The sequence below is a fragment of the Triticum urartu genome, chromosome 3A (genome assembly GCF_056163025.1).
Source record: "Triticum urartu cultivar PI428250 chromosome 3A, HENAU_Tu73, whole genome shotgun sequence".
Taxonomy (NCBI): Eukaryota; Viridiplantae; Streptophyta; class Magnoliopsida; order Poales; family Poaceae; genus Triticum; species Triticum urartu.
Window position 1 is genome coordinate 160,958,419 of NC_141875.1, and position 20,195 is coordinate 160,978,613.

At 48.3% G+C, this 20,195-nt stretch overlaps 1 protein-coding gene across 1 annotated transcript; it reads right to left on the bottom strand.

Annotated features, from left to right (window-relative positions):
* Nucleotides 1-2,012: 2,012 nt before the first annotated feature.
* On the bottom strand, nucleotides 2,013-8,290 carry LOC125543455 (cellular apoptosis susceptibility protein, putative / importin-alpha re-exporter). The gene is made up of 2 exons (XM_048706816.2): nucleotides 5,227-8,290; nucleotides 2,013-2,394 (listed from the first exon to the last, which is right to left on the bottom strand). Exon 1 carries the CDS (start codon nucleotides 8,170-8,172, stop codon nucleotides 5,227-5,229), a length of 2,946 nt encoding a protein of 981 aa, XP_048562773.2. The 5' UTR covers nucleotides 8,173-8,290; the 3' UTR covers nucleotides 2,013-2,394.
* Nucleotides 8,291-20,195: the final 11,905 nt, after the last annotated feature.

Below are 20,195 nucleotides of genomic sequence, written 5' to 3' on the forward strand. Positions count from 1 at the left end.
GACGTGGCCCGCGTGGGTGGGACTGGATGAACTTGATCTATTTGATGACTTTTGGATAAACTTGATCAATTTGATGACTTTTGGATAAAGTGTATGCATGATTAATACTCCCTCCGTTCCAAATTAGCTGACTCAGATTTATCTAGATACGGATATATCTAGACATGTTTCAGTGTTAGATACATCCGTATCTAGATACATCCAAATCAACTAATTTGGAACGGAGGAAGTACGTATGAATTGTTGGATGAAATATGTCTATATTTGTAGTTGATTTGTTGCATAGTAAGGTTCATTTGAATCATTCAAATGATTGATGAAATCTCGTGCAGTTTGTCGAAATGTGTGCCATAAAGGATGGACAAATTAGTCGGAAAAACAAGGAGTTAAATATAAAGACTTCGCTAGGTATTTTTAACTTCTCGTATTTGAGGAGTTAAAATTTAATGTCATTGCAAGATTCAGCCATCCCAAAATATGCATATCAAATTTATGTCTCCTGATCGGCCATGGCTTCAAGAACGATGATGGCATCCTTCTTGTGTCCTTTAAACTATCTCAGACATGTTGTAGGGCAATTCTTTCACTTCCAGTGCATGCAATCAATTGCCAAGTATACCTGAAAACTCACTTGCTTTGTTCATCTTCAGAAGTTGTTGAATGTCCTGAGCATTGGGTTCTCTCAAATACTCCGGCTCAAACACTTCAATCACCACATTTGCAAATTTCTTCATACAAAAGATTAAAATCCTCTCCCATTGCCAAGTTATCATCAAAGAAATCTGTTTGAACACCCTATGTCATCATGCATAATGCCGCTATCACCTTTTGGATAGTGCCACGTCCAAGATCTCCTGAGCAATTTCTCCTCTGCTCAAATAACCGATCATGCTACTTCACATAGTTGGTAATGTGAAGGAATAAATTCGAAAACATCCTAAACCGACAACAAAAGTATCGCTTTGGGTACATCAGATTGGGATTGAAATAGTTGAGCACCAGTCTATTGTGCCCATCTTTCCTCAACCTACGAATCACCTCTCTGCCGACAACAGAACCACCATGCCTCTCTTGTTCTTATGCATGTACATCATCGTAATCAGAGCAAAGTCCTCGTCTTCGTCCATCTCATATTCTTCTTTAGAGAGGAATCATCCCACGGGAAGGATATGAACGAACCCATCTACAACACAATACTTTCAATTAACCTACTCCTATATTTCAAAAAAAACGAGTAACACATTTCTTTTACCTTTGAGGATTTTTGTCGAACACCTAGTGCGCAAGGAGGAGAAATCCGACCGGCTGCTCATCAGGGCCAGTTGGTCGTCGCGCCGGCTACAAGTGGCCTCGGGGTGGTCTTCTCGGCATCTCCACCCTCGCAGCGTCGTCTGAAAGCCAAAAGCTCCAAAGGAAAAGCGGTCTGGCTCGGTTCTGGTGGTGCCGCGGCGGTAAAGGTGGGGGAAGGGCTGCGAATGGCTGGAATCAATGCAATTCGAGGCGAACATCAGATCCTAAATCGACGAGTCTGTTGCAGCCATCTAGTGGGATTTGATGGCTAGGCCACGCAGCGGAGATATCGCCGGCGACGATCACGGGGGAGAGGCGGCAAGAAACTTCCAGGTGGCAGTTGGGTTGCGCACGGCAGCCGGTTGGACTGCTGCAAATATGCAGCACTTGAGGGCAAAAATATGGAGCTGCACTAAAAATTTGCATTGCAATTCTAAGATACATCAAACTATTTTTGGCCCGTACGCCCTAAAAAAACAGTTATTTGGGCACTTGCCCTTTATACAGCATCTGTTAAATAGATAGATACTCTAATGAGATGGACGCATACCGTTAGTGCATGCTCTGACCAGAGAATGATTCGCGCTTTTATAAATAGGCCATAAAAATCCAAAAACATTTGGACCTCGCAAGTCATACCACAATGCTATACAAATCATCAACTGAGGGGCACACAGCATTGCAGCAAGTTGCAACCTTCAAAACTGAGACTCGTGAAAGGGTTACACCAACAGTGGATGCTGCCAATAACATCCAACAAATATACCATTTCCCATGCCGAATTACAGCAGATCCCACGGGGAATAACAACACACACAGACAACGTTGACAACATTCTGGACCAGTACCAGTACACTCACCGGGAAAAAGAGAACTCTTCCACACACACAAAAATTTCAAACCAAAATAGACAGATTCTCCACAAAGTTCATGTTTCTACTATATGATTTGATTTGGCGACCTTCTCTTTCCCATCACACCATCAACCTACACATGGACGAACCAGGAACCAGCTTCATGGACACATGACACCAAGAGACTCATCATCCTCTGACAAAAAAACTCTGGTAACCAAGCATTCCTTAGAACGACGCCATTTGGCTCCTGAAATTTGGTTTTGACAGAGAATGAAGGTTAGAGAACCAAAAACTATGTTTGCGTGTAAAACCAAACAATCAAATCACATGTCCACAACACAAGCGGATATAACCAATTCAAACAGGAACTGTTCTGGAGCAAATGACACATCAGGTTATTCCAAACAAGGCACCGCAAACAAGAGATGCTTGGAACAAATAAGTGATCAACAAACTAGATCAAATCATAACATTCAACAGCTTTCTGATGTTCCAGGTTCCAGACAAATCATATCCCCCCAACCATGCTTCGTGTAACCAAAAATACAACATATTTTCTGCTATAAAATAATTGGTATTATGAAGTCTTAGGGCTTCTGTAAGCTTGAAAAACAGACGCATAAAGGAATGGCAGTGTATTCTTCACGTGCTCTGCAAGATTGTAGCCAAGGAAAAGAACAAGCAAGCTTGGCAAGGTAAAGAAGACAGCGGAGAGAATATCAGGACAACAACAAAGGCAAATATGCAAGGCTTCCATGGTCCAATTCGAACTCAGAAATGTGGCATAGAGCATCTGCTTTTGGCTGTGCTGGTCACGGGAGGGTGTTGCAAGAGCCGAAATTTTACCAACCAGTATTGGGAAATAAGTTTCTAAGTCATGGTAAGAAAAGTACCCCATTTTTTACTATGGCAGCTGAAGAAAGATGAACACCTATTGTAGAAAATTTCTTCCAGCAAGCAATTGGATTGCTCTTCCTAATTAAGCAATAACTGCAGCATTCTTTTCATGAAAGCGAGGTTTTTTTGAAGATCTTATCAGATAGTACTTCAGAAACTAGGGCATGTCTATTGTTGGTGTAGCATGAATTAACAAAGCATGTATAAGTTAAATAGTCAACAGCTCAATACCCATCCAAAACCCTTCTCAGGAAAAGTTTTGCATACTCCTCCTGATCCGTTAAAATCTATCCTTAGCATCACCACACACATGGAGATTCTACTTAACACCAATACTTATTACCACAAATAGTCAGACAGAACTATCTGACACATAAATCTATCTATCTGATATCTCATCTGGAGATAGGTGCATTACATTACTACTTTTCTGTCCCAAAAAAATGAAATGAATAACATGAACTAAAGGCATGCATCTGAACACATTTTTCTTTGTTTGGAAAGAAGCATCTGAACACATATGAATATATGAACGAATGATTCTTATGATCTTATCTTACTGCGGGAAATCCAGTTAGACCATGCATTGTTGTGTTCCAGCTAGCTTAAAGAGCAAGTAGTAAAAGGGACGTGAATTTCTGGGACATGGTGCCACGCGAGGATGTTATCCTGACCGACAGATGCTGCTATGCGATTAGCACTTAATATGGTGATTAATTGATTACTGCGGCAATACATAGAGATAGGTGAGCGACTATACAACGTATGTACATAATACCAGTTTGTCCTCTTGCCGAAATGAATGTCTTAACTACTGATACATAAATGCAGGAGGGGGGTCTAATGAATGTTGTAGAAAGTGTTCATTTAAATGAGCAGCCGGAGTGGGGTGCAACGTCTTAATAGTTCACTCAATGCGCCTGTGGACTCATGTGATTATGATTATATTTGATTTTTGTTTGCTTAGCTCGACCATTGTTAATGCATGTCTAGCTAGACTAACAACCATGGGCTTCTCCCTCTCCCCTCACATGGCCATGGAGGTGCCCTGTTGTTCTGAACCACACCGCACTCATCATCGGCCGCATGTTTGGACAGCAGATTAGGGGAAAAGAGCGACCTCCTTTGGCTGATCTATTGGGATAGAGGAGCTGATGAACAGTAAGGTATGGAGGTGGAGCACATGAACTGACTGTAAGAACTATGCAAGGAAAATGAGGGAGACGGGGAGCTGCTCGCTGGATAGTGGATGGGAGGAGGATTAGTGAGGAGCTACGGGATGAGATGGGCTGAAGAGAAAATGCAGAGTGGTGGTGCAGGTTGCCGTTGGACATTGCTCCAAATAAATGAGAGATTAACTCTTCTTGTCAGCCTAGTCGGTCCGGTGCAATTATTGTTCTCTGAGATACGCCCCTAATACCATCTTTGTGAGTTGCATGAAGAAATTATACATAATTTATGGTATGCAAACCGCACGAATCTCTGAGTTATTAACGTCCTAGATATCATCCTCGCATGGCTGCATGTCCACTCGTGATTTATCGGTAGTAAAAGGCACTATATACCGCTCTGCTCCTATCTGGTAGGATGTAAATGGAGTGAAAAATCTAATGTGCAGCTTCTAGCTATAGACTGCTGAGGACAGAAGTTTCACTGGAAACTAGTAAAACACAGAACAATGAAGTCAGAAAAATAATCTGTTTATATCACCATGACTATCATGATACCTCCCATTTCCAGGTCAAGTGCACTCGAAATTAAAACACTGAACACAGAAGTTTGAAAACAGAATATGTTTTATCATGCTACAAGCGCTAGTACACTGAATTGAAGGAATTGGGCATGCAGCAGGTGTATTTTTGACCTGAATGTTTAACCACGTGCAAGCTAGTGTATTTTTTTTCATAAACACAAGTGCTTAAACCAAACCATACAAGGTTAAACCGCAAGCTCGTATAAATTTTCTTCATGAATACAAGTGCTTGAACCAAACCATACAAGACAAGATCAACAATTCTATCCATAATTGCTAAGCAAATGGCATGTTTTATATGACAAGGAGGGAACACAGCAAACAAACTTGTACCAACGAATGACTTTCATCTTCCAGATTTTGAGGACATGTATGAAAATGTATTACTATCTCAAGGAAAAAAAGAACGGAAAGGAACAAGTTATTTACCTAGACAATGTTGGCATTATAGGCAGCACAAAGCTGAAGAAGAGCACTTTTGTTTGCTGGGTCCACATGCTGCTCAATGACAGGACCAAACCTTCCAGGAGACTGTGCAGAAAGTGAGGCCAAGGATGTCACCAGAAACTGCTTTGGATCATTTATGTCTTTCAACAGATCATCTTCACTCTTCCCAGCATACTGAAGGCGTACAAATGAGACAGAATAACCTGATGTCTTCTGATTATCCACCGCATCAGCTCCGTCATTTTGCTCTTGTTGTACTCCATCTTGCTCCGTTCTAGACAACAGTGTGACAATGCTATCAAGCAATTTACCCCACGTTTGGGCTGCAGCAGCATCCAGCAGCACCGCGGACTCACAAAGCAACTTTGTTGAGGCAACTGCTGTAAGCTTGATTTCAAGAGAACCTTTGATCAACTTGAGATTGGGAATCCAAAAACGCTGAAGAATTGTGGTGAAGAGATTCGGCTGAATCGTATCAACAGAACTGACAAGAACACCTGGCCCATACTTGACTGACACCAAGGACATGACCACCACAAGAGAATTCACAAACTTCACTGCTTGCCTAGTCTGTAAGCGAGTAAAGAGAGCACTCCATATCTCACTTATGTGTGGATTGATAATGTCCAAACCAACATTTTCCACTAGCGTGTTAAGCATGTAGAATGCAGAATCTTCCGTGCTGCTGCGTGAAACTAGACTACGGAATATCACTAAGATATTTGGCAGCCTACCTTCTTGGTTAAGCTCATTTGGAATTTTCCGAAGGAATGCTCGCAGCAAGCGAACCAAGGCAGGAACACATGGTGGTCGATCCCAAGTAGCATTGCTGAGCAAGACACCAAACAGCTGCATGTAATTCTGCAAGAGAGGTGGTCGGCTCAAATTGACAAGCTGTGCGAATATCTGAAAAGAATATGGCCAGAACTCTGAGATGTCCTCAACTAATATCCTCTGGAGTACTGGGAAGAGGCTTGCCTCAAACAAAGGTACCAATGCTGGGTCTTGTTCACCAGCCTTGCCAATCACTGCTGCCAGAGCTTCAAACAAGTAATGATTAAAGTCAGGGTTCTTGGGGTTATTGCACACTTCCATCAGAATGCCCACAAGACGAGCGGTTATCTCATGAACAACTTGGCCAGCGATAGTTGCGATCCCCAGTACTCTCATCAGGCACTTCATCAGATAGGGGTTCTCATAAGAATCAGGATAACCTAACGCCTTGGACAGGCTCTGAATAATCTGCTGGGCAAAAGAGTTGATATCAGTAGCCACATAGCGTGAAGCTCTTGTCACTACATTGACCCCTGGTACCTGGACAACATCCTTGATGATCAGCAGGTTCTCGATAAAGATCGCAGCATAGGAATGGACAACATTGGACTCGTGCGTCAGGAACCTTGTAACACTTGGAAGCAGAGCCAGTGCGGTGGCTTTGGGTATCTGATCCTTGAACTCCTTCAAGAACCTGAGGACTGTTGCCTTCAGCATTGGCTCAGATTCCCAATCAGGGGCCTGCAGCTCGGGCACAATCACAGATGCAAAGAAGCTCTCCATGTCAACCACAGGTGTCCCACCACCTGTGGCACCAGGCTTCTGCATAAGAGCAATAACAAGATATATCGCAGCGTCCTTCTCCTTCCAGTTGTTTGCCCTGTCAGCGGCATATGCAGCCAACATCTGCTGGACCTGCGCTGATACAAGTACAGCCACCTGTTCCCGGTAGTTCGCGGCTAGCCCACGCAGCAAGCGGCACGCAGCACGCCTCAGTGTATCGGTATCACTTCCCTCTGCATCACGCCTGACATATTCCACCCAGTTCCCCTCAAACAACTCCTCATCCTCGTCCCGCAGTCGCAGGTTAGGCACAACAACGCTGTCACATATCTGTTTCATTGCATCAGGAGTCCCGAACAAAGCATGGTGAACACTCTCGGCGACTGTTGTCAAGAACCTTATCGCAGTCACGGCAAGCTGACCACGGGACGGCGAGACTGTCGGCGCCATGAGGAGCCCCCACACGGCCTCAACAAACTCCTTCAAATATGCCCTGAACTCTTCCTCATACTTCTCCATGTACAGCTGCAGGTTATCACAGACAGCAGCTCGGAGCGCATCTGGAGCACCATCTGCCTCTACAGGCGGAGGGTAGGAGGTGGTGAGGAATGCACGGAACTCTGTCATCCACTCACGCATGTGATCCTCGAAGAACTCCGGCAGGTCCACAGAGTTGAGCGAGTAGAAGATCTCGCAGCACAGACGAAGGCACTCAAATACGGGGCGGAGTTCAAGTGGGCTTGCGGCGACTGCAGAGGCCTGGAGGCGGCGAGAGGTGGAGAGGAAGACCTCGAGGAGGGGCGCCGCAAAAGTGTCTAGGCAGTACTTGAGGTCGATGCGGAGGGTGTTGCTGTCGAAGACGTTGCGGAAGCGGGAGAAGAGGGAGAACGCAGCGGCGAGGAGGGAGTTGGTGGCGGGGACGTCCCCCGCCGAGAGGGCGTTACCGAGCGAGGAGACGATGGACGGGAGGAGCGACTCCCATCTGGCAGGGAAGTCGGAGGCCGCGGCGGCGGCGAGGGCTTCGGAGAGCTGCGACTGGATGAGCGGCGGGGCGGTGAGTAGGAGCTGGAGGATGTGCGTCTTGATGATGACGCAGTCGTTGGGCGGGAGGTGGTCGGCGTCGTCGGCGTCGTCGGCGGGCTTGGGCCAGCGGCGGCGGAGGAGGTTCTTGAAGTGGACGGAGGCGGCGAGGCGGGCCTGGAGGTCGTGGCGCGGGGAGGAGGCGAGGCCGAGGAGCGCGAGCGCGAAGCCCGGGGTGGCGGCCGCGGCGGCGAGGCTCTGCTCGGCGGCGCGGCGGGCGGCGGCGTCGGGGGAGAGCGTCTGCGCGAACCAGCCCGCTAGGGTGTCGAGCATCTCCGGCGGCACCTCCATTATCGCCGCGATCTGGGGCGGCTAGGGTTTTGGGTGGGGGGGATCGGGGGGACGGGGGTGGAGCGGCGAGGTAGGGTTTTTGAAAATCTCTCTCGTGGGGAAGAGGGGAACGGGGTCGGTAGGGGAGAGAGGAAGAGAGGGGCGCAGGCGCTGTACTTTTTTATTAGGGTGAGGAGGAGTGCTGGTTCGATCGAACGCAGGGAAAAATGGAAAGGGGGGACGACGGGAGGGTCGGTGTTGAAATTGGGCCGTGAGGAGGTAGGGCCTGTTAGCCTGGTTTCTCTAAGAAAAAGAAAAGGGCGAGCTGAGGTAGTCCGGCAAAGTATTGGCCCAGATGACCAGAGAAAAGGATTGGCCCAGAATAATGGCTGACACACCAGAGAGCGTCAGGGAACGCTGAGCCTCGCCATGGGAGCATCTTCTTCGGTCCAACCCCTAAAAAAAAATCTTCTTCGGTCCAAAAATACTAATGTTATCAGTTATCACCCCTAAAAAAAGCTATAAAAAATGTTATCTCCAAAGTTGAGATTTGCCAACATTTGAATGTTGCACCCCAAGCCCTTTCTGATGAATATTTAGGTCTTCCCGCAATGGCGGGGCAGACCGTAGTAACTGTTTTAGCCATTATTGGGGGTAGGATCATGCGCCATTTAAAGGGTTGGATCCCCTCAAGCCTAGATAACCTCGAGCTGAAAAAGTTAATGAGGATCATCCAATGTTAATGAGGATCAATGATACATTATCCCCTCGAGCCCAAAGGTTATATTTGCTGGTGGAAATACCAAGGCAAAAAAGTTAACATTTGGTCTAATCCTTGGATCCCCTCAAGCCCAGATAGGAAGGTAAGTACTCCACAGGGTAAAACATTTTTTACAGAAGTAATTGAGCTCATTGATCTGTATTTTGCACTGTTGAGATGCACAACTCATACTGGATGTGTTTAATTCAGTTGATACCCAGAGAATAATGCAAATACCACTGAACTTTGATGCTTTTGTTATTTCATTGCATGGCACTTAAATAGAAATGGTATATTTTCTGTTCGTACCGCCTACCAAGCTGAATGGATAAACAAATTTGGGAGCCATGCAAATTTGGAGCAAGACAGGGGAGCTTAGTGTCGGTGTCAAAACCGGTGGATCTCGGGTAGGGGGTCTCGAACTGTGCGTCTAGGCGGATGGTAACAGGAGACGAGGGACATGATGTTTTTACCCAGGTTCGGGCCCTCTCGATGGAGGTAAAACCCTACGTCCTTCTTGATTAATATTGATGATATGGGTAGTACAAGAGTAGATCTACCACGAGATCAGAGAGGCTAAACCCTAGAAGCTAGCCTATGGTATGATTGTTGTTCCTACGGACTAAAACCCCTCCGGTTTATATTGACACCGGAGAGGGCTAGGGTTACACAGAGTCGGTTACAATGGTAGGAGATCTACATATCCGTACCGCCAAGCTTGCCTTCCACGCCAAGGAAAGTCCCTTCCGGACACGGGACGAAGTCTTCAATCTTGTATCTTCATAGTCCAGGAGTCCGGCCGAAGGTATAGTCCGGCTATCCGGACACCCCCTAATCCAGGACTCCCTCAGTAGCCCCCGAACTAGGCTTCAATGACGACGAGTCCGGCGCGCAAATTGTCTTCGGCATTGCAAGGCGGGTTCTCCTTCAAATTCCGTGTACCTGTTGAATAGTGTCTGGTTTCTTGTAAATGTAGCGCTCCTTGGCTTCTACGCCCAATAATGGCCGTCTTCCACGTGTCAAATGAATACGAAAAGTCAGGGTGTTTTTATATTTACACCCCTAGCCACGTGAATGAGCCGCCTATTTAAGGGGACGAGGATTTAGATCCAAACCACACCTTCTCCCCTCCGCGAGTATTCATCAGAGCGTATCCGACAGAGGTCCATTCTATCATGGCCGACCGCCGCAGCTCCTCCTCTCGCCCTTCTAGCCCTCAGCCTGGAGATTGGGAGAGATGCTCCATCCTGCACAGCGAGCTAGTGACGCTCCAGACCAAGGAATTTCTCCCCCCGGCCTATATGGTCCCGGTTCGAGCCGGACTTGCCACCTATAATGGCGGAGAGAGTCCCCAATCCCCCCAAAGGAGAGCGGGTATGCCTTGTCCCTTACTTAATAAGAGGGCTCGGATTTCCAATTCATCCGTTTCTCCGGGGGCTCCTGGATTTCTATGGCCTCCAGCTGCACAACCTCACGCCTGCCTCCATATTGCATATCGCGGGCTTTGTAGCCCTTTGCGAGCTGTTTTTGGGCTGCGAGGCTCATTTCGCGCTGTGGAAAAGGCTATTCTGCCTTGTGCCCCGTTCTTAGAAGGGGTCAATGTATCAAGTGGGCGGAGCCGAAGTGTGGCGCATCGTCGGGACCGGATATCTATCCGGAACCCCAAAGAAGGCGTCCGAGGACTGGCCTTCGGAATGGTTTTATATAGAGGACGCCCCGCTGCCGGATCCTGTCCGGATCGGCCTCCCTGAGTTCGACAGTGCTCCCCTAAAGAAGCGCCTAAGCCGGCGTCCACGGAGCCCTCAGAGGGAAAGCGACAAGGACGTTCTTTACCTGATGGGCCGGATAAGATTGTTAGCTCATTCCGGGCTGACCATGATCGGGGTCATGACCGCATGCATCATGCGAGGGGTGCAGCCGCTCCAGTATAGAGGCCACCCCACGTGGGACTTCAACGGGGAGGACGACGCCACCCGCCACGGCCGTAAGGGGTCGGATTCGGCTGCCGCTCTAATAAAGATCTTGTCCACTTTGTATAAGGGAGAAGAGGAGGAATTTCTCCGTGTCAACCCACAGGGTGGATTTTCTATGTACAATCCCCCAAGTTGGGTAAGTGGACACTTTTACTTGCCCATCCGTTTTATATTCCCATCGTTAAATATTCAGTCTAACGACTTCAACGCAGGAACTGTGCCAGGCTGTTAAAGAAATAAACAGTCCTCCTCCACAACCCGAGGATCCGGGACAGTCCCTCGACACGGCCTCTCAAGAGGATCCGGACTTATCTGTGGAGCTGATTGATGGGGTGTTTCATCAATTGAGCAAGGACAACGCCTTGGTGGCCATTACGGCCGATTACCCAGGGCTACTCCCAGCCTCACAGGTAACTGAGATCGAAGTCCCGGTACTTTGAAAAGGGATCTATCCTCGCGTGTTTTCGATTGCTGTATGACAACCGTGTTTTGCAGGGGAGGTCCTTGAGACGGTAGGACGAGCCTGTGGCGACTAGCCAACGAGGGGCGGCAAGGCCCCGCGGGCTGAAAAGAAGTGCGGTCCGGACTAAGACGCCGGCGCAAAGGTATAGTGTGCCATTTTATTCCCAGGTGTTATTCCTTCAAGGCATATTAACGCTCGTGCTCTCTTCAGGACGAAGAGACCTCGCCGGACTATATCCGGAGAGGTTGCCAATCGCGCCTCCACCAGCCAGGCTCCAAAGCCTGGTCCGGAAGCGGAGGCGAACCCATGGCGCGCACCGGACGCTCCTCCGACAGAGGATGCGGACAGGCTGTCTGCCACCAATTCCGAGGTGGAGAGTGCCATGAACCGCAGGCGTCGCCGGATAGTTCTTCGCGACGCTTGTTTCTCCCAAGAGGCATTGGATGCCTTCAATTCGGGAGATGCGTACCTCCGTGCCGCTCAAAATGGTCTAGTCAGAGCCACGGAGCAGTATATAAAAGACATATGGGTAAGAAAATTTTGGTAATTATATATATACCAGTAGCCCTCGAGACTTGAAACAGTTAGAATAACTGATTTAAGGATCATTTGTTATGCAGGTTCTTACAGAAAAGAATACCCTACTGTCCCAGGAGCTGGAAGAGTGCAAAGCCCAACTTGAGGCCGCACTAGCCGCGGCAGGGGAGCCCAAGGAGACCCCCTCTGGTAATATACGCTTCGAAAGATGGGTATTTTGTGAAGTGCGGCGTGGGTGCAAATCTGTCAAATGAAATTGCAGATGGCGCCGAATTAAATCCGGAAAAGCAGCAACTCCTACGCCAGCTGAAGGCTGGTGAGAGTGTGCTGACAAAGGTGAGGCAGGAGAAGAACGATCTCCAAGATGCCAACACCAAGCTGGGCATTGAACTGAAGGACGTTCGTGCCCAGCTATTGGACTCCGTTAAGGAGAATCAGCGGCTTCGACGCGACATATTTAGTAAGTGCTTAAACGAACTTTGAAAAAAGAGTTCGGCGAGGAAGTCGACTAACAGAGTAATGTCTGTAGGTATGCTAACAGGTCGTCCTACAGAGAAAATGCCCGGTTCTACGGGTGACCTTCTTCCCGAGCTCTCACAACTGCACGAGCGAGTTCGGCAGGTGATGTAAGGCGTCGCCCAGGCCTTGTGGCCATCCGTCTCCATGCCCGAAGGCCTTGGAGAGCTTGTAGAGAAGCTGAAGGGAGCGCGGCGACGCTTCCGATTGTGGAAGATGCCGGCCTGCCGTCAAGGCACCAGGGAGGCCTGGGCCATGGTGAAGACGCGGTACATGAAGGCCGACCCAAACCACATGGCCGAGGTTGGACCCGTGGGGCCCGATGGGAAGGAGATCCCTGTGAGCTTAGTATACGGCCAAGTAGAATTGGCCGCTGAGTATTCCCAACAGGACTGTAAGCTAGACAGCATGTTAGATGGTATTGAAGAGGAATACAATCAGTCAGATTGACTATGTAATTTTAATTGACATGTGTAATGCCTTCTAGCCGGATTGTAGATCGTTTGTCATGGCCGACCTTTTCGCTTCAACCTCGGGACCTGACGGTCCGGAGTGTGCCCGAATACCCTCGTAGTTATATAAGAACCAGGGTATGCATGGAGACCAGGCATAGGGGTCATTAGTGCTTGAACAGACAAGTGCCCAACTAGTTATGTTATATTACATGATTAGTAAGAAATATCTTCCAGGGAGAATAGTTCCGTTAGGGGTTCCTTTCCCTGGGAGGCATGCCCTAAAGTGCATGTCCATTCTGCAAAAAGAGACGCAGGAAAAATATCTGGGGGCGTATAGATAAATAAGTGAAAAAAAAAGATCATCTTTAGTTCACCGACCGAATATTCCCTTAAGAACGCTAGCTTTCGGCTTCACCCAGTCTGAGGTACACATCCGGCTGACCCGACAGTAACAATCGCAGAGGTGCTCCCTTTACCACCTAGCCGAACAATCGGGAACGTAGGGGTAAGCACAGGAGCCAGGCAACCCAGCTTGGCCAAAACTTAAGTCATATCGATGCATATAATGGTGAATAAAAGGTACATGCGGAAGTGTGACACATGTGTTGGGCATGAAGCCCGTATAAATAAGCTTCTGTTTAAAGAAGCCCCCAGGTTTAATGAGCGCGGATAGCGCATCACTTTATGAGCCTTTAAAGGCTATAAGAGAGAGAGAGAAGAAGAAGGAGAGAAATGTAAGACAAAAAGTATATAAAAAATGGACAGAGGAAAGAGACGAACACAGAGTCCGGCGCTAGGCATAGAATCTTCGGAGACGGGCTGCGTTCCATGGGTTTGGCTCGAGTCGGTTATCCGATGCATCTCGCAGGCGGTACGCTCCACCAGTTAGGACTTGGTCAATTATGAAGGGACCTTCCCACTTGGGCTTGAGTTTGTCCTTTTTCTTATCCGGCAGGCGTAGAACTAATTCGCCAACGTTGTAATTTTTGGCCCGTACTTCTCTGCTTTGGTATCTTCGAGCCTGCTGTTGATAGAATGCGGAACGGGCTTTTGCCACGTCACACTCTTCCTCCAAGGCGTCCAAACTGTCCTGCCGATCGATCTCGGCTTCTCTTTCTTCGTACATGCGCACTCGAGGTGAGTCATGAATTATGTCGCAGGGCAAAACTGCCTCTGCGCCGTACACCATAAAGAATGGTGTGTATCCGGTGGTGCGATTCAGCGTGGTCCACAGCCCTCAGAGTACGGAGTCGAGCTCCTCTACCCAGTGTGTATTAGATTCCTTAAGGGACCGCACTAATCTGGGTTTGATGTCACTCATGATAAGACCATTTGCACGTTCGACCTGGCCGTTAGTTTGTGGGTGATAGACGGAAGCATAATCGAGCTTGATGCCCATGTTTTTGCACCAGAGTTTTTACCTCGTCGGCCGTAAAGTTCGTGCCGTTATCAGTGATGATGCTGTGGGGGACGCCGTAACGGTGTACAACCCCGGATATAAAGTCTATCACCGATCCGGATTCGGCCGTCTTAACAGGCTTGGCTTCTATCCATTTGGTGAACTTATCCACCATGACCAGTAAGTATTTTTTCTTGTGGGTTCCGCCTTTAAGGGGTCCAACCATGTCAAGCCCCCAGACCGTGAAGGGCCAAGTGATGGGGATAGTTTGGAGGGCGGTGGGTGGCATATGGCTTTGGTTTGCAAAAAGCTGGCAACTGACGCATCGTTGGACTAAGTCCTGGGCGTCTGCCCGGGCCGTCGGCCAATAAAAGCCTGTATGGAAGGCCTTGCTTACAAGGGACCGAGCTGCAGCGTGAGAGCGCCGAGTCCGGCATGAATTTCAGCCAGGAGGTTCCGCCCTTCCTCTTCGGAGATGCACCTTTGAAGGACATCGGTAGTGCTTTTCTTATAAAGCTCTCCCTCATGGACTTTATAGGCTTTAGATCGCCGCACTATGCAGCGTGCCTCATTTTAGTCCTCGGGGAGTTCCTGCCTAGTAAGGTAAGCGAGGAATGGTTCTGTCCACGGGGCGATGACGGCCATTATTACGTGGGCTGAAGGTGTTATTTTATTGGCAGAGCCTCCAATTATGTCAGGGTGTTCGGTGTCGGGCAGTGCGGCTGGGTCCGGGCTGTTATTGCCGGGTTCCCCTTCCCATACTACGGATGGCTTGAACAGCCTTTCCAAGAAGATGTTGGGGGGGGGACTACATCGCGTTTTGCGCCGATGCTTGCCAGGACATCTGCCGCCTGATTATTTTCCCGGGCTATATGGTGAAATTCGAGCCCTTCGAACCGAGCTGACATTTTTAGGACGGCGTTGCGATAAGCTGCCATTTTTGGATCCTTGGCATCAAAGTCTCCATTTATTTGGGATATTGCAAGGTTCGAGTCCCCGTGCACCTCTAGGCGTTGAATGCCCATGGATACTGCCATCCGGAGACCATGTAAAAGGGCCTCATATTCGGCTACATTGTTGGAGTCTGTGTACATTATCTGGAGTACGTATTGAACTGTGTCTCCTGTGGGGGATGTCAAAACGACGCCAGCCCCTAGACCTGCCAACATTTTGGAGCCGTCGAAGTGCATGACCCAGTTTGAATATGTGACGTACTCTTTAGGGAGTTCGGCCTCCGTCCATTCTGCGACGAAGTCGGCCAAAACTTGCGACTTGATAGCTCGCCGTGGCTTGTAAGTTATGTCGAACGGGAGGAGCTCAATGGCCCATTTTGCAATCCGGCCCGTCACGTCGCGGTTGTTTATAATATCGTTAAGTGGCACTTCCGAGGCTAGTGTTATTGAACACTCTTGAAAGTAGCGTCGCAGCTTCCGGGATGCCATAAATACCGCGTACGCAATCTTTTGATAATGCGGGTACCGTGACTTGCACAGAGTAAGGACAGTTGACACATAGTAGACCGGCTTTTGAAGGGGGAATTTGTGTCCGTCCGTTTCTCGTTCGACGACGAGCACTGCGCTTACGACCTGATGGGTTGCTGCAATGTATAATAGTATTGGTTCGCCAATGTTTGGCGCGGCCAGGACTGGGTTTGTTGCCAAGATGGCTTTTATTTCGTCGAGTCCGTCCGTGGCTGCATCCGTCCACTCGAAGTGTTCGGTGCACCGAAGGAGGCGGTAAAGGGGTAGGGCCTTTTATCCTAAGCGGGAGATAAAGCGGCTTAGAGCCACCACGCATCCGGTTAATTTTTGTATTTGTTTGAGGTCCTTCGGGATATCCAATTATGACAGAGCTCGGATCTTGGCTGGATTTGCTTCAATCCCTCTATCGGATACAATGAAGCCCAAGAGCTTTCCGGCTGGAACGCCAAAAACGCATTTTTCCGGGTTGAGCCTGATGTCGTATGTTTGGAGGTTATCGAATGTTAGCCTCAAGTCGTCTACTAGAGATTCGACATGTCTTGTTTTAACGACCACATCATCTACGTATGCCTCCACTGTTTTGCCGATCTGGTTTGCCAGACATGTCTGAATCATGCGCTGATATGTTGCGCCGGTGTTTTTGAGCCCGAAGGGCATTGTGTTGAAGCATAATGGGCCGTATGGTGTGATGAATGCCGTCGCGGCTTGGTCTGACTCTGCCATCTTTATTTGATGGTAGCCGGAGTATGCGTCGAGGAAACACAACGAATCGTGTCCTGCGGTAGCATCGATAATTTGATCGATGCGGGGGAGAGGGAAGGGATCCTTTGGGCAAGCCTTGTTAAGGTCTTTAAAATCAACGCACAGGCGCCAGGATTTGTCCTTTTTTGGTACCATCACCAGGTTTGCTAGCCAGTCCGGGTGTTTTATATCTTTGATGAATCCGGCCTCCAATAGCTTGGCTAGTTCCTCTCCCATGGCCTGTCTCTTAGGTTCGGAAAAACGCCGAAGAGCCTGTTTGACTGGCTTGAATCCTTTTAGGATATTTAAGTTGTGTTCGGCCAACCTGTGTGGGATTCCTGGCATGTCTGAAGGGTGTCAGGCGAAAATGTCCCAATTCTCTCGTAGGAACTCTCGCAGTGCGGCATCTACCTCAGGGTTTAACTGTGCCCCGATGGAAGCTGTTTTATTGAGGTCCGTTGGATGGACCTGGAATTTGACTATTTCGTCCGCTGGTTTAAAGGAGATGGACTTGGATCTTTTATCGAGTATCACATCGTCCCTATTCACCATGGAGCGCAGCGCAGTCAGTTCCTCAGCCGCTAGGACTTCGGATAGCGCCTCGAGGGCCAGTGCGGCTGTCTTGTTTTCGGCGCGGAGTGCTATGTCCGGATCACTAGCGAGAGTGATGATTCCGTTAGGCCCGGGCATCTTGAGCTTCATGTACCCGTAATGGGGTATTGCTTGGAATATTGTAAACGCTTCCCGCCCTAGAAGAGCGTGATAGCCGCTACTGAACAGGGCCACCTGGAACGTGACCTCTTCGGACCTGTAATTATCCGGCGTGCCGAACACCACATCTAGTGTGATTTTTCCTGTACAGCGCGCTTCCCGACTGGAGATTATTCCTCTAAAGGTTGTGCTGCTTCACTCAATGTGGTTCTAGTCTATTTCCATTTTTTGAAGGGTTTCCTCATAAATGAGGTTCAATCCGCTGCCGCCATCCATGAGTACCTTGGTGAGACGAAAGCCGTCCACTATTGGACTGAGGACCAATGCGGCTGGTGCTCGGGCTGTTCGGAATTTAGGTTCATCACTAGCGTTAAAAGTAATAGCCGTGTCACTCCATGGGTTTATTGTTGCTACCTGGTATACTTCGGCAAGGCTGCGGAGTGTTCTTTTTCGCATATTATTTGATGCGAAAGTCTCGAAGACTGTTAATATCGTACTGGTTTCTCTGGGGTGGCTTTCTGTGGCTTCTGGAATTAGAAGATCTTCACCATTTTTTGCCACCTGCCGGAGTATCCAACATGCTCTAAGGCTGTGAGTTGGTGTGGCGCCCTCTGCACTGTCAATTTTACAGGGTTCATTAAGCCATCCTTCCAGTACGGTTCTATGCCCTGTAGAGGGCTTTTGCTTTTTGGTATTGAACCCGGGTGTCTGGCGATGATGCACCCTTTTATTTCGGACTGGGTTTGTATGCAGGGCCGGATTGTCCCAAAATTTTATTTCGGTTTTCCAGGCGCTTTCCATCGCACAGTACTTTCGTACTATGGATGCCAAGTCAGCGAAGCGTGTAATATCGCGGCGACTTATGGCGTTGAGGATTCCCTTGTCCGTGCAATTATTGTAGAAGAATGAGATCGCGTCTTCCTCGCGGCAGTCCTTTATCCTGTTCATAACCAGGAGGAATCTGGCCCAGTAATGATGTATTGTTTCTTCGGGCTCTTGCCTAATTTGGGATAAATCGCTTATGTACGGGTGGGTGGGTGGAATCAAATTCGAAACCTCACCCAATCTGAGACCCAGGGGCCAAGGAGTTTCCGAACTCGGAAGTTTGGATTCTTGGACGCTGTCCAATGAATCTGGCCCGTCGCCTGACTTTAAGTTCAGGTCTTGAGTGATGTCCTCCCCTCCGCGGGTATCCGGCTTGGAGGGGTCGGGAATCCGGACATAGCTAGTCCTTAAGATAGATGAAGGGTCGCTGCACTGTCCCTCTACCACGGCAACATGATGGGTGACCTGGGGAGAGTTAATCTCTCTCAGATTGGGTTTAGGCCCAACCTGGTCGTAATCCATAGTGACTCCCAGGGCGGCGATGCGATCCAAGAGCTCGTTTAGGGAAGAGAGCTCCATTGGATCTAGCTACTTGGTGAATTCCGAGCTGACGTGAAGATTGCTTTCGATGACCCGAGAGGTCATCGTCGGCGCAGCAGCCGAACAGGCGGTCATAAGGAAACCACCTAGCCGGAGAGTTTGGCCGACAGCCAAAGCTCCCTTAGCAACGGTGCCGTCTTTAAAGACGGGATGAGGCATCCTTCCTGATGGCGACGGCACAGAGGAACTCTCAATGAAAGCACCAATGTCGGTGCCAAAACCGGCGGATCTCGGGTAGGGGGTCCCGAACTGTGCGTCTAGGCGGATGGTAACAGGAGACGAGGGACATGATGTTTTTACCCAGGTTCGGGCCCTCTCGATGGAGGTAAAACCCTACGTCCTTCTTGATTAATATTGATGATATGGGTAGTACAAGAGTAGATCTACCACGAGATCAGAGAGGCTAAACCCTAGAAGCTAGCCTATGGTATGATTGTTGTTCCTACGGACTAAAACCCCTCCGGTTTATATTGACACCGGAGAGGGCTAGGGTTACACAGAGTCGGTTACAATGGTAGGAGATCTACATATCCGTACCGCCAAGCTTGCCTTCCGCGCCAAGGAAAGTCCCTTCCGGACACGGGACGAAGTCTTCAATCTTGTATCTTCATAGTCCAGGAGTCCGGCCGAAGGTATAGTCCGGCTATCCGGACACCCCCTAATCCAGGACTCCCTCATTCGGCTTCGCCATCAACCTAGAGAATGTTTGGAAACTTTAGGTCCCAATATGCCATCTTGGTTAGTGGAGTATGCCCTATATGCCATCTTGCCGTTGAGGACATATGGCGCATCATCTTTGAGTGTGCTACGTCCAGAGAACTTTGGAGGAGTTTGGGTCTTCTGCATATGATATCCTCCGTGCTAATTGATCATTCCAGGTCAATGTTTTGAAGTCGTTGCTTAACCTACCAACTAGTAATCTACATATCATGATGACTTTGAATCCTAAAGATGTGTTGGTTGTAGGTTGTTGGTACCTCTGGTGGGTAAGATGCCAAACAACACATAATAAAGCATGTCCACTGAGCTATAGATGGCCTATATTTGTCCTGTCTATAGCAGGGAATTTTCTCAAGTCTACGTCTCGCAATACGGGTCCTAGATCAAAAGTGGTGCAAACCGGACCCTAGATTCATAAAAGTGAATGTGGATGTCGTATATCATGAAGATGTTGGTGTTGGAACTACAATTGTGATCATCCGAGATGAAAAAGGTCAATTTATTGATGCACGGTGTAAGTAATATTTCAATATGTTACATCTATGGAGGCAAGCGCAACGCATGATGGATTGGCTTTAGCTAACTCCCTTGGCATCCGTAATTTTGAAGTTGGACGTCTTTGATTCGCAGCATTCTAAAAACACGGGAATAGGAAAAACATAAGATTAGAATGTCATAATCATCTCAATCATACATGATTCTAGGTTGCTTGATTGTATCATAGGAAGGATTCATTCAAAGAGGTTTGAGTGGATGCTAGAAATTCTATGAAAAGTAGTACCAAAAATATCCTCAGGAAAAATTCCAATAAGATCCAATCCTATGAATCAAACAACCAACATAGGGAAATTTCCTAAGGATTA

Bases quoted from the DNA above. Each gene is read 5' to 3' on its own strand.
- LOC125543455 (XM_048706816.2), bottom strand. From the start codon at position 8,172: ATGGAGGTGCCGCCGGAGATGCTCGACACCCTAGCGGGCTGGTTCGCG.